The sequence below is a fragment of the Thalassophryne amazonica genome, chromosome 1, assembly GCF_902500255.1.
Source record: "Thalassophryne amazonica chromosome 1, fThaAma1.1, whole genome shotgun sequence".
NCBI lineage: Eukaryota > Metazoa > Chordata > Actinopteri > Batrachoidiformes > Batrachoididae > Thalassophryne > Thalassophryne amazonica.
In genome coordinates, this window is record NC_047103.1 from 88,841,815 (window position 1) to 88,857,295 (window position 15,481).

Consider the following 15,481-nt stretch of genomic DNA (forward strand, 5'->3'; position numbering starts at 1 on the left):
GGCAGAGGAAGGCTCTCCAGAGAGTCGTAAAAACAGCTGGAAAAATCTATCGGGACTCAATTTACAGTCAACGATGTAAAACAGGGCACAGCGCATTATCAGTGACCCACACCACCTTGCCCATGCAATATGATTCCACAGTTGTATATAATCCTCGTTTTACATTTTACCTGGTCCACATTTTATCTTATTTTATTTTATTTTACCTTATGTTTATATTAGTTGTACATATACTCTGAACAATTTACCGTTAAATTTCACTATCTTTTATTTGGCTAAAAATTACTCGCAGCACGGAAAGCACCTTTTTGGAGTTGCACTCAAATCTCACTGTAATACAAATTACAATGACAATAAAGGCAATTCTGATTCTAACAGTCATTGGTGCAATATCTGTTTGATCCACATGTGCAACTTACACTTTATTATCGGTGCACCATCTGCTATGTGGAATGCAAGTGTGCAATAACTGCTGTTCACTATCACCATGAACCTGACACTTTTTAAAATATGTTTTTTTTTATTTTTTTATATATATATAGGTACACTGGGTATCCTTGTTATATTTTAGACTTTTATCTACTCAAGCGCTCTGCACAAGAATTCCAATGTACCCAAGCCTTGCATGCGAGTACAAATGTCAATTAAAGTGTCTATGTATGTCTAACCGCCTAAAGTGTGGAGGGGCTTGATAGTTCTATAACAAGCAGAAAAGGTTTATAGACCTCTCGTAATGATATAAAAGTGTCTCTCCCTTTGTAGCTCCCAGTTCCCCTCCTCCTTCCTGATGTAGGAGTGCCTGCTGAGAAATACGCACACACACACACCCCTTCAGGCTGAAACTGGCAGTTTCTGAACACATTGTTAAAGTTTATGGATGGCAATAATTGAATTTTATTTTCAATGATGTTTTGGCATTCCACAGATAGATAACTCATGTAAAATTCTTATTCAGTTTTGTGATGATGCTCTTGTTTTGTTGTGTAATGGCTTTTATCCATTTCCTTTTGCCTCTCACTCTCAGCCAGTATGTGGCATGTGTTGTTCTTCACGTGCCAACATGACAGAACGGTCAAACTAATTAAGCTTAAAGCTGTACGGCCTTTGGGTTTTCTAAGATTTAAGTCAGAAAAAGAGTTTTCTTTGGCACCACTGTAATTTTATTCCTTAGCATTTAAATAAGGGATTCACATATAGCCAATATGATCAAAATTTGCACTGTCTGGAAACCATTTACAATTTCAACGCCTGATGGGCAGACCTTCAAGCAATCAGACGCCAACCATGTCCTACATTTGGGAGCAACATCATAGGTCAAGAGGGAGCTTCCCTCGATATGTGCGAGTGTGCTTGGAAGGACATGGTGACTGCCAGTTGGAGTAAAGAAAGGCAGCGCTTGAACAAAATAAACCAAGATGGCGGAAAATGTTCTGAAACAGCTCGTTTCTGTATAAATCTAATATGTTTCTCATATACGAGGTCTGTGAGAAAAGTAAAGGACCTTTTTATTTTTTTCAAAAACTATATGGATTTGATTCATATGTTTTTACGTCAGCCAAGCTTGAACCTTCGTGCGCATGCGTGAGTTTTTCCACGCCTGTCGGTTGCTTCATTCGCCTGTGAGCACGCCTTGTGGGAGGAGTGGTCCAGCCCCCTCATCGGATTTTCATTGTCAGGAAATGGCGGAATGATTTGGGCTTTTTTTTCCATCAGAATTTTTTCAGAAACTGTTACAGACAGGCAGCTGGAAACCATTCGAAAAATTTATCTGGCTTTCAGTGAAAATTTTACGGGCTTCACAGAGAATAAGGACTGTTACTACAGCTTTAAGGACGCCCCACAATGGCGCATGGCGCGCCGCGCTCCGAGCCGCCATCGAGAGGCAGAAAACACCACATAATTTCTGAACAGATGGCTGTGTGGAGCCGGGACCGTCATGAGCAATTTCTCTGGTTATCACAAGAGCTGGACATCAGCCGTTGTCCGGCAGATTTCACTTTTAACAAGAGATTTTGTCATGGAAAGCCGCGTGGGGGCTTCGCGCGTCAGGACCGATTCGCTGATCGAGTGAGACAAAGGAACACCTCCGTTTTGGAATGCCAGAGGACAAGTTGGCACATGCCCAGCTCTCCACAATTTCTCTTTTACTCACTGGGCTGGTAAGCACTGAAAGCCGAGATAGGCATGTCCCAACTTGTCCCCTTGGGCCCGCCACAGGAAAAACGCCTCCGTTGGAAGCCTTAAGGACAAGTTGGAACATGCCCTGCTGTTAAACAATTTCTCAGATACTCACTCAACCTAAAGCCACCAAAAGCCGCCTGGATTTTACAAATGGTTATCAACACGGAGGTGTTTTTCCTGTGACGGGCGTGCCGCGCCGGCTGCGAGCCAACGCGCCAATCCGTCCGCACGTCTTTCATTAAAAAAATCTCCTTTAACAGTGGAATGTCCGGATAAACTGCTGATTCCGACCTCTTCTGAAAGTTCTCTGTTCTCTCATGATGTCCTGGGTCAACAGAGGCTTAAATTTGGAGGTTTTCAGCTTGAAACAGGAATTTGATGCTTCATACAAAAGCCAACTTCAAGACTCCTCCTGTATGGAGAAATTAGTCTCATGCATTGCTCATGCATGATTTTGGCCCATTATTCCACCCAACAGTTTTCAAATCTTGAATGTTCTGTGGACCTTTTTTTATGAACTCTGATCTTTTGTTCTTTCTATAGCTTTTCTATTAGATGCAAGTCCGGTGATTGGCGGGACTGTTCTAGCAGCTTTATTTTCATTCTCTGAAACCAGTTGAGACTTTTCTTGGTTGTGTGTTTTGGATCATTGTTTTGCTGTAATGTCCACTCTTGTTTCATCTTCATCATCATGGTAGATGACAACAGATTTTTATCAAGAATATATCTGTATATTTTTCCATTCATCCTTCCTTCATTGATATGACACGGTGTATATTCTGACATCTAAAGAGTTCAATATTGGTCTCAGCTAACCAGACTATATTCTTCCAGTATTTCATAGGCTTGTCTAAATGTTGCGCAGCAAACTTTAAATCCCTTAAGCCCTAGAGCCTATTTCACCAAAATCACATACCCATACATTATGATTTGTTTCTCAGCATGTACAAGGTCAAAAATGCAAAAGTTTGGATCAGCTAAAAGACAGGTCCTAGGGGATGTTGTGGATGCAAAAAAAATTGAAAGTAAATAATACTTAGTAGGAGTAAATGAGTTTTTTTTTTTTCCTAAAAAAAAAAAAAGAATTTCGATTTATGTCTTTATTTGCTTGGCGTTTCAGCTGTGGTTAGTTGATATGTGATTGAGTGGATACTTTTGTAGAGGAAACTTCGCTTGACATTTTGATGTATAATAAGTGTATGTTGGTGTCAACATTGGTTAGTCATGAGTGTTCAAATGTTCCAAAACAGGTCAACTCCCCAAATTTGGGGACTCCAGGGGTTTAAGAGGTTAAATGAGCTTCAACATGCTTATTCTTCAGCAATGGAGTCTTGCTTGGAATCTTGTGAGGAACACCTGGTCATGGCCGGTTTATGATGAAATGATGTCCTTTCCACTTTTGGATTATGGCCCCAACAGTACTCACTGGAACATTCAGAAGTTTAGAAACCCTTCTATAACCAATGCCATTAGTATATTTTGTAACAATAAAGTTGCAAAGATTTTGAGAGAGCTCTTTGCTTTTACCCATCATGAGATGTTGCTTGTGTCACACCTTGGTAATGAGACACCTTTTTATACTTGCTAATATTAATTTGCACTGACAAGGTGCAGGATTGCTTTCTAAATTCTGATAGATTTCACCTGGTGTCTTGGCTTTCCATGCTTTTTGCACCTCCCTTTCTTCAGATGTTCAATACGTTTCCCTGTGCTATTTCACATTATTACACATAAGTTAATTTATGGACATCTATAGTTTGATTTCTTTGTACGTGTGGATTACTTGGGTTGTTGTCGACATCGGGAGAACATTTCATATCCATAGCAGTTTTGTAAAAATATTTACTGAGAAAAATGATGACGTGTTCAATACTTATTTCTCTCTCTCTCTCTCATATATATATATATATATATATATATATATATATATATATATATATATATATATATATATATATATATATATATATAAATAATAAAATTTTCCCAAATACACTGATTGAAGCACAATACGTAGCAATCATTTTGCCTTTTTTGGGGAGCTGAGGGGTGCAATTAGAAGAAACTCTTTTCAAAACATTTTCTTATTTCCATTGACCGACTGACCCTATTTAACTTGATTGTCCCCAGCTATTTTGCCACCAAAGGGGGAAATAAAAGAAAGCCGTTCTGGTAATGCAACGGACCCTTTCCTGTTTTCACACATCACATTAAAGAGTAAAGCTTTATTTCAGTTTGTGTGAAATTTTTTGCAGCCTCCACATTAAAGTGACTTTCAAGTCCATCAGTAAGAGCTAGAATGTACTTTCTGCTCAGTTCAGAAATGTACAAAGGCCCTTTCCATCTGGAGGCCAGTGAAGGACAGATACATCTTTGCCAAAAATACAAATAAAAAAAATAAAGGAACTGAAGTAATCTTACCATTTTCTTGTTGATCTGAACCATTTTTCACGGCTCTCCTTAAGCAGTGGAAATGTGGCACAGCACCAGGTTGTTTCATTCTCAGCTCTATAATGCCAATTTTCAAGTTTAAGTTTTTATAGACTTTTATAGACTTATTTTTATGCACTTAAAAAGAAAAGACAGTGCTCGCTCCCTCTCCATCCCACTCTCTCTGTCTCTCCTCAATTTTCAATTTCAGTGGAGCTTTATTGACATGGGAAACATCTTTACATTGTCAAAGCCAGTGTTGGAGTTAAAAAAACTAAAAATTAAGTCCTTTCCCTCTCTTGTATCTCTGTCTCTCTCACGATGCTGCTCTCACCCACCACAGTCAAGAAGGAGGATGCCGAGAAAGACAAAAGCTCACCGTGAATAAAGACATTTTCATCGAGAAAACACCTCAATTAATTTTAGTGTATAAAGCATCACACAAATGCAAATCATACAAATGCAAATCATACAAATGCAAATCATACAATCATACAAATGCAACAATAAAAAGCATGATCAATATTTGCATGGAAGTTTAAGTTATTATTTTAATTTTTTTTTCCAATTAGTGGCCAACCAATAAGAATCTCTTTTTTTCAGATGATGTTTTCCTAGTCTCTTCTGCCTATTAAGTTGTAGGAAATGGCTTCCATTGGTATTTAAAAAAAAGACAAATAAAAATAAAAATCCTCTGGTGACCCCCCCACACACACACCCAAATGCCATTATGCTCTAAATTTCTAGGGGGAGCCCTGTGTTTTAAAATCAATCTTATTCACACATTTGTTTATGAGATTTTTTTTTCCAAATTCTTTTGCGCTACGGAGGACTTTCCCATTTTCCACCCTATGCAGAACTGTGAAAACATAAAAGTGCCTGTCACCTAGTGACTGATGGGATAGGCTCCAGTGGTCACTAGGCGAGTAATTGGAATTAACTGATATAAATCATGAATAAATGCTCAGAATATGTGGAAAAAATATAGTTGCAGGTTTGTTCCCATATTTCTTACTGTACACTCACTCGATATAAAACTTAAACTTAAGGCTGCCCCTACTTTTTTCAGTCGCTATAAACAGATCCAGTACAGACCTGCATTGGTATCTGGCACATTTTATGATGGATGCCCTTCCTAATGCAACTCCAGTTTTACCTGGAGAAACAGGCACAGCCTCTGTTCTTCCAACGTGGTCTAACCAGGACCCACTTTGTTTGGCTTCTGAGATCTGACAGGATCAGTGTCACACAGAGCAGACTGGCTGCTGCCCTGTGTTGCAGTATCAAAAAAAAAAAGTTTTTCTTCCCCCTCAAATTCCACAATTTTTTCTTTATGGAACCTGTGGTTAAAATATGTAGTGAATTCTTGGCAGAGGTATGTGCTCTCAGAGCATTTCTGGTATTTGATCATAGCTTCTTGGGGAAATGAAGTCCAGCAGACACAGAGTGTGCTGCCTTTGTTGCAGGCATTAAATGGCCTGCAGAGTCAGCGTCTGAGGTCAACGTTTTTGGCTCGGCATGGGGTGGATCGGGTTATGCTCAGTGGTTGTATTGGTTACTAGGGCACTCTGTGTTGATCTGCAGTGTAGTTTACATGATCAGACAGAAGATATCTGTTGCTGTGTTCTTTCATCTCACCTGTATGTTTCTGTGGTTGTATGTGTGTGGTGACTTGTCTGTGTTTGCTAAAGGTCTTCTGCCTTCAAGAATATAACTTGTGACATTTTTATTTATTTATTTTAAATGTCCTGTTTTCTCATTTCCTGCAGAATACCCATTTCTTGTTCAGAAATGAGGATTTCCCCAGGCTTGGGTTGCTGAGCAGAAGACATCAGAGATCAAAAACTTGTTCCAGAAGTTATGGCTGACAGAGACAGGGTTCCCATCATCCCCGGCCAGGTCTACATTGAGGTGGAGTATGACTACGAGTACAAGGCCAAAGACAAGATGGTGACCATAAGGCAAGGAGAGTACTACATGCTAGTGAAGAAGACCAATGAGGACTGGTGGCAGGTGAGGAAGGAGGAAGGCACAAAGGCTTTTTATGTGCCGGCCCAGTATGTTAGGGAGGTGCGCCGGGCACTCTTGCCCTCCCAGAAACCTGCCCTGAGGGCTAAACCCACTGTTCTGGATATCTGCCGTGCTTCAAATGAGAACCTCAACAGGCCCCAGCAGGAAATGTCCAGCTTTGCTCGCCCATCACCCTCCTCCACCCCATCACCTTCATCTGACCGTGTTACACCACCAGGCCTGTGCAAAGATGCTAACCAGAACATGAGCCCCCATCATTCCAAGGTGGTAGCTGAACTGGTTCTTCTTCATAACAATAACAACCATCACCACACACACAATTCCTCACTGGCACAGACACAGATGGATTTGTCTCCACCTAAAATGGGGTGCAACCATGACAAAAGTCGTGTCGATAATGATACCCCACCACCAAGTGAGCTTCCAGGAGATGGACTGAAGAAGCTCCACAATGACTCTGAGTCAGGGGACGAGCTTAGCAGCAGCTCAACGGAGCACGTGCAGGTTTGGTTTGTTTTTATTTGCATCTTAAGGAACTTGTGTTACTTCATTGTTCTGTGTTAATTTAGCAGTAACTCAGCTTTAAAGCAGCTGTGAACACATCATCACATTCCTTGTTCAAGAATATTTTATTTCTGTGTTTTATGTGTGTGTTTATATATATATATATATATATATATATATATAATATAAGCATTGTTGTTATTCTGGTATTTTATTTTTGTTACTTCCACCAGTGAGGAAATGCTTACCTGTTACACATTAACTAGGTAGGCAAAAATATGCCCATTGATGGTGAACAGGGTTGCCAGCTCACAGGTCAGTGGGAGATGATGCAGGCATTTCAGAATGAAAGAGAAAACTGCAGAAACTTAATCTTTGGTAATGATATTTTGAGCAGCCTAGCAAGATCTGTCTTATTATAGTATCTAAGAACAACAGTTATATATGTTCCTTTATACATCAATCAGAGATGTGAGAGTCAGCAAAGTACAAATGCTATGTGGTTGTAAATTGCTATGCCTGAGAACCAATAGAAAACAGTTAGCAGCTTCCAACACTGTATTAGAATGTATGGGGAAAGTGATTTAAGGCCTAGTTCAGAAATAATGAAGCCAAAGTGTGACATAACCATCAAAATTTAAAAGTGGTCTTTTTTGTGAAATGTGATCATTTTAGGTATGGTTATATATATCAGAGATTCCATATTTCTATTGGTCTCGGTTCAGTTATTGCTAGAAATTATCAGTGCATATATATACTATAATGTGCTACAGTGTAACGCTTGCGACAAAAGCTGGAGGTACCTTCTTTAGTCTGCAGAAGCCTGAAACCAAGAAATTCTGTCCATTAGTTCCTGGTATTATTGAACAAGTAATATAATTATTCTACTGAAGCAGAGTAGGAGATATAGCTAAGGTTATGACACAAATAAATCAAGGACATATTCTCAGCGTTACGCTTGCGACGGTTTTACCTTGCTTTAGAAACATGATTTTTTTGTAGGAAATGACATTTCTACCTTTACAGAAATGTATTACTGTGTGTTAGTATGAAGCAAAAACAAACAAACTGACAAAATACAAGGTTATTTCTTTAACATTCAACTTTAAATGATAATAATACAATAACATGCTGTTGTCGTGCGGTATGAATTTTCAGAGGCCCGATGTTCATGCCCTGTTGCCTAAAATGACAGATATTCGCTCTCGTTGGGCGAATATCTGTCATTTTAGGCGACAGGGCATGAACATCGGGCCTCTGAAAATACATACCGCACGACAACAGCATGTTATTGTATTATTATCATTTATTGAGATACACAACTCGTGGAATCGTATTAACAATATTTAATGTCATGTCAAAACGCACGACAGCCAGCAAATGCGTACATAAAAAGTTGGCTCACTTTAACTTTTGTCGTGTTGGCTGGCACGCGCTGCTCTCCAAATTCGCCAGTGTGTCCTTTATCAAGCTGGCTGCTTTGGATCCTGTTCATTGTCAGACTATCCATGATAAAATCATCCAGAATATCCATATTGGGACCAACACACACTTCTCGCCTTTTCATCTTTTCCTCTGCGGACAGTTCTTGGGCTGCGCATGCGCTATGACATCATTTGTTTGCGCACAGCAGGTGGGTATGCTGATACTTGTTCGCTACTGCGGGCGGGTATAGCCAGGTAGCGTCGATGTAAATCTACGCTACCGGCCTAGCAACGCCTCAGTAAAGTGATAATAATGCTAAATATCAATGTCACACAAAATTTATGAAAAAAAGTGCTATTTTTAGGTTAAAGTTCACGCATATCTCTGGAACTGTGCAGAATAGAAAACTATAGGCAACTCACAGATAAATCTGGATAGTGCTAAATAAAATAATGGCTTGTTCATGACAAATGCAATGCAAATCAGCAGTTAGACTTCATTATTTTTGAACTAGGCCTTAAGTGAAATGAGGATCAGCAATTGTCTATTGTCCAGTGTTGGCATGATGTGGAACTGCATCCCTATAAGCTTGGCTTGAGACTTGCACATGAATATTACAGAATACCAATGATCGAGTTGATAATTGATGGCCATGGGCCCTGTCGGTAGATACTAAACTGAATGTCACTGATCAGGACTGGTGGCAAAAAAAAATAAATAAAATAAATAAATAAATAAATAAATACCATAATGTGCTGAGTGTTGAGCATTTAAGCCATACAGTAGAATTAATTTAATTTCCATTTATTGTCATTCACACGTTAAAAACAGGAGGGAACAAAATTCGTGACCAGGTCCAGCAGTGTACAAAATTAATAATCCTTAAAAAATAGACCCTTTAATAAATACAGTGCATCTGGAAAGTATTTACAGCACTTCACTTTTTCCACATTTTGTTGAGTTAGGGCTCTGTCACACCTTGATGATTTAGTCCGCGTATGCTGACAGTCCCGTTTCCACCGAGTGGTTCGGGTCGGTACTGCACAGTGTAGTGCAGGTCAGAACAGTTAAGTCTGGCTTGGTTTGCATTTCTACTGCTGGCAGAACCCTTTTGTTTGGCAGGTGGAACACTTAAATATTGATGAGCACATCATCGAGCGTGCACGCTGTCGCGCGGTGTCTCCGCTCCACACAGAGGCAAAACAGAGTACCTTAACATTATTTTATTTTATTTTTATCTTGGTGGATCATGAAATTTATTTTCATCACTTGCAGAATGCTGATGAGTCAGCTGATGGCTGTGGTAAACGCTGACATGAATGAATGAATCGCTGTGACTCTGTCGGTTTGGTTCGCTGCACCCAGGGATATGTGTGAAACTTAACACCATATTACAGTGCAGGCAGCAAGCAGCATTTTGTTAGTAATCACCAGCCTTCAATAAAGGCCTGCCTCGTTTAGGTGCCAGGTCTGAGCACGGTTTGAAAAAAAAAACAATGCCCGGACTTTTAATCAAGGAAGTACGGTACCCACTTTCCTTGAATCGGTGAGTGTCAGTGCTGAACTTCATTTAATAGCTGTGTTGTGACTGAGCACGTCCAGACTGCTTTGTCCGGTACATGCGAGGAGGTTTTTAATGGAAATGTATTGCGATTGGACAGGACGTTTTGAACATCATTCCTTTGTACAAAATCTGGCATATATGGTGTTTATTACAAGGAAAACCATACAGCAGCATTGGAAGTGTTGCTCTTGTCCGGTGAGGGTGTGTATCCTGTTTATGCAATGTCTGTTTAGGCATGTTTTACTTAGACTTAGTCTCATTGTTATTGTCATTTAGTAAAAACCATCACAGATACTGTCACAGAATGAAATATTGATGCACTGTCCCTTATTCCCAACTTTTCCAAGCGTCTGCTCTGCAGCTCCACTGATCTGAGTGAATGCTGAGCCATCACTTTTGACTGAATGGTCGGTAGTTTCTTGATCTGATGTTGGCAATATTTGTCTCACTCTGTTGGCTTGTTGTTGTGCTGCTTTTGTCTTTGCTCAGACTGACGTCTATGGAGCTAAATCAAGGCCAAAAGTTTTGTAATCTGAAAATAAAAAAAGATTGAAAAAATACATTTTGAAACTGAAAATTAAAGTTTTGTAATCTGAAAATAAAAAAAGATTGAAAAAATACATTTTGAAACTGAAAATTAAAGTTTTGTAATCTGAAAATAAAAAAAGATTGAAAAAATACATTTTGAAACTGAAAATTCAATGTTTGTTCTTGAATTTTAGAATCATTTAAAAAGTATTATCAAAATAAAAATAAGTGTAAGATATATATTTTTTAGTTTAAATAAATTTTTGATTCAGCTCTGTAATTTTTTTGATCAAATAATTTATTTTCATTCAAATTTCTTTTTTTCACCTTCAGATCTTTTTTTCCACTTTCAGATCTTATTTTTCAGTTTCAAACTTTGGTCCCGTTCTGGTGTGGGAGGGCATGGCTTCGATTGAGAGGGGCGTGGAATTGTGAGTGACAGGAGAGCAAACAGTCCTCACATGATGTTGCTTTCAGGAAACGTGGGTACTTTGATAGATAATAACTCTGCTCCTGTCTCCATCGTTTATTTACTACGCGGCTGGCGCGTGGAAGAAAATAGACAGAATGAAAGCTTATTACGAGGCTTTAAACCCTCGAGATAAAGCTGTTTATTGTGATCGATGTGTAACAGTTGGTTCAGTGGATCCGTATGTTGTACCGGATAGTGAATTTAATGACGATGTAACAAAGCTGACCGCCCGTAAATCCAAAGCCACCAGGAAGAGCGCTCCGGCTACCGGCGGTGTGAAGAAGCCCTACCGTTACAGGCCCGGCACTGAGGCGCTGAGAGAGATCCGCTGCTACCAGAAATCCACCGAGCTGCTGATCCTCAAGCTGCCAACCAGGTCAGCCTCGCTAGCCTCCTGCAGAGCATCACAGCGGAGCTCTGAAAGCGGAGGTCGGTCTTGAAGTCCTGTGGATCAGCAGCTCGGTGGATTTCTGGTAACGGCGAGGCTACTTCACACCCCCGGTAGCCGGAGCGCTCTTCCGGGCAGCTTTGGATTTGGATTTCCAGGCTGGCTGTTTGGTTGTGGCCATATTAAAGCTTTCTTCAGACCTGCCGAGCCAGGTCTCTCTGTGTGTCACTTAAAAAGCTCGTAACACTCCACTGCTTGATGCACAATAACTGCTGGCAGCCTCATTTTCATGTGGTGATGCCACGCTGCGTTCATGGTCTTGTGTGGATTTGGGACACATCGGGTTTTTTAGGTATAGGCGTTAAAATTTACAGTCTTGCATATTTTCCAGTTTTTAAACATCAAAAATGACCAAGAGTGGTCTAGAATTACTTGTAATAGACAGCTTTAGCATCACTTTATTTACAGGTATCAAGACAATACAGTGGAGAGAAAATGTTAAGTCATTATCTATCAAAGTACCCACGTTTCCTGAAAGCAACATCATGTGAGGACTGATTGCTCTCCTGTCACTCACAATTCCACGCCCCTCTCAATTGAAGCCACGCCCTCCCATGCCAGAACGGGGCCAAAAGTATGAAACTGAAAAAATAAGATCTGAAAGTGGAAAAAAAAGATCTGAAGGTGAAAAAAAGAAATATGAATGAAAATAAATTATTTGATCAAAATAATTAGAGCTGAATCAAAAAATTTTTTAAACTGAAAAATATATATCTTACACTTTTATTTTGATAATACTTTTTAAATGATTATAAAATTCAAGAACAAACATTGAATTTTCAGTTTCAAAATTTATTTTTTCAATCTTTTTTTTATTTTCAGATTACAAAACTTTAATTTTCAGTTTCAAAATGTATTTTTTCAATTTTTTTTTTATTTTCAGATTACAAAACTTTTGGCCTTGCTTTAGCTCCATAGACATCACTCACCGATAAATGCTGAATTTGATGTTTTCCAGAAATGCACCCAAGCGAGAAGTAGCTGAAGTAGCTGCAAAGTCCTTCAGCGACCATTGATTTTGACCGCGTGTGCGTGTATAGTCTTACAATCACAAATACTTTGATGATGAGTTGTTGTAAGACACGCTAAACAACATGAGATACAGTATGTCCTTTAAAACGTTCGTGATTGCATCACTACTTTGAGCTTTTTCTCATGTCTTTGATGATCGTTGGGCTCCAGAGATACAGTAAAATACAATTTGCAGTCATGTTCATTTCAAGCAAATATGAATAAAAGTCTTTACCAAGCAGTGAGACGTCATGCCAAATGACAACAACAGCTGACAAAATGGATGTCTGCTCTTGTGCGCTGTTGTCAGAGATGTTTTTCTGCAGTGCACAGCAGAAAATCAGAAGGTAAACAATAACAGATAAATGCCACGGTGAGCTGGCTTTGCACTGGACTCACCTTTTTGTTGTACCACTGTCATTCACTTCAGAAGATGTTCCACATGCAAAAAAAAAATCTTCACTCGAACTGGAGTTTCCCCAACAGCAGATTCTACACTTTATTCATGGGTTCAAATCGTCAGATCCAAGTAGGGCTGGGCGATATGACCTAAAATTCATATCGCGGTATAAATTGAATCCCGTCACAGTAACAGTATATATCACAATATAAACTTAAGTGTAAAAGCTATAATGGAAGTGTTACTGAATGGGTTATATAGTCCCTTAGCAAAGCTAAATTGATTAAAAAAAAGATATATAATGTAATTTTGACAGCATTTATTATGAAGATCTCAAAACTACTGGTACAATTTGCCAGAAGGTACATCTAAGATGTAAGGCTAGATTTGATGTTTTGGTGAAAGAATTAAATACATTTATTTATTTTTGGGTCAGTGGCTGAAGTTTCATCTCTTGAACACTAGATGGCACACCCGCTCTGAATACATGAAGCATTTTCGGGAGAGAGGCTTTTCCTCATTTCCAAAACGCAACAAGACCCCCCCCCCCCCCCCCCCCCCCCCGAAAATAAATGTGCTTAATTTACTCATATTTAAAGTCAGTCTGGGTAAATCATCATTCCCTATCTGATTTTGTCTTTCTGCACCCGGTTAAAAAAATCCTTGCATTATTTAATGTGGCGCTTTCACAAATGTTTGATTCAGGTCGCGCCGGAGCGTCGCCTCCTTCTGCCAAAATAAATAAACAACGGCTTTGTGGTGTTCGGCGGACATATCCTCAACAGGACTCGATGCTTGCCTGATTAGCAGGCTGCTAAGTGCGGAAGACACTGCTCGAAACACTCCTCATCTCAGTGAGAGACACGCACACCTCTGCTCAGAACCACCCATACTCTGTCTGCAGCAAAGGAGAACACACATTTCACAGAAAACTCACGCTATTGCGATTGGTCAGTGGAGTCCAAATTTCTACTGCAGGCCAAATTTATATCATTTACATTGTGTACCGCTTATCCTGCACAGTATAAGCGGTACACAATCAGGAACTGGAATGTTTTGAAACAGCCGACTCCACGCTGTATACAGAGACAAACAAAATCCTCTTGTTCTACCAATCACAAAACGGAGTTGTCCCAAATCAAGAGTCGTGATTGCACAGTGAAAACGTAGTGTTATACCATACAACGAAAATCCTATTTTGCTGGTCCTCCATGACACACTGCTATTCGTTGTTGCCTTTCAGCTGCGCCTGTATTTTTTCAGGGTTGCCTCAGCAAATCGAGCACAGATCCGCATTGGAATTTGGCACACATTTTACACCAGATGTCCTTCCTGACATAACTCCAGTTTTACCCGGAGAAACACACACAGTCTCTGGGCTTCCGAAGAGGTCTCCCATACACGTGCTGACCAGGACTCACTCTGCTTAGCTTCTGGGATCCGACAGGTTCAGACTCACATAGAGCAGACTGGCTGCCATGACGCACTACTGTTAAAAATCTGAAAAAAATATAAGCAAAAACTTAATGTAAAATTGTACACACTTATGTCAAGTCGAGTGTTGGAGCCTGCGCTGGTGCTGTGCTGTATCACATCCTTGACACCAGAGGGTTTGGGTCCTGGATGGCAGCCAGCATCTCAGAAATAAACATCTATCTGCCGCAACCATGTGAAACGTGGGCGTTTCCTTGACCTTCTCCAGGTACTGGGGTCCTCAACACTCAGGCACCTGCTTGCTGGATCATGCACAGAGAAACAGTCAACATGGCCACTCAGCAGCACATACATATATCAAATCAAATCAAATCAATTTTATTTATATAGCGCCAAATCACAACAAACAGTTGCCCCAAGGCAAATATATGAAGACCTGAATGAGGGCTGTATCTGTTGTGTAGTGTCATAAAGCGCACTGTGCATATGCACCTTAGACTGTTAAAAGAAATGTTGCAGTTCAGAATGTATGGGTATGAGTTAACAGTGTTCAGCAGTTTAAACATGAAAGTGCAGTGTGCAGTCAGAAGCCTGATGTTCTGTGGAAAGAAGCCGTTTCTCAGTCTCATTGTCTTTGAACTTTTACTTTTGTATTATCTGCCTGATGGTAAGAGTGTAAAGAGACTGTGTTGGGGGTTTGTGCTGTGCCTTATGATGCTGCATGCCCTCAGAATGACCCTGGTCTAATAAATGTCCTGGAGTGAGGGGAAGCGCACTCCTGAGATGCATTGTGCTGTTTTTATCACACCATGCAGGGCCATCCTTTCTTGAACAGAACAGCTGCTGCACCACGCTGTGATGGAACTACTGAAGACACTTTCTGTTCTAGAAGTTGTTGTGGATTGTTGACCACATACCAGAGGTCTTTAGCCTTCTTAGGAGATCGCTGTTCGGGACTCCTTGATAATTTGGTGTGTGTGTTGAGACCAGGTGAAATCCTCACTGATATCAAATCAATTTTATTTATATAGCGCCAAATCACAACAAACAGTT

General features: G+C 39.9%; 1 protein-coding gene across 3 annotated transcripts in view; it reads left to right on the forward strand.

Annotated features, from left to right (window-relative positions):
* arhgap12b (Rho GTPase activating protein 12b) overlaps positions 1 to 15,481 on the forward strand; it is a 192,280-nt gene that overhangs the window by 11,820 nt on the left and 164,979 nt on the right. For 2 of the 3 annotated variants that reach the window (XM_034172335.1, XM_034172351.1), the window contains exon 2: positions 6,381 to 7,146. In XM_034172335.1, coding sequence (XP_034028226.1) covers positions 6,472 to 7,146 — 675 coding nt within the window. In that variant the 5' untranslated portion in view covers positions 6,381 to 6,471. Of the gene's footprint in view, positions 1 to 6,380; positions 7,147 to 15,481 lie in introns of those variants that run through there. The other variant, XM_034172343.1, reaches the window with a different exon arrangement.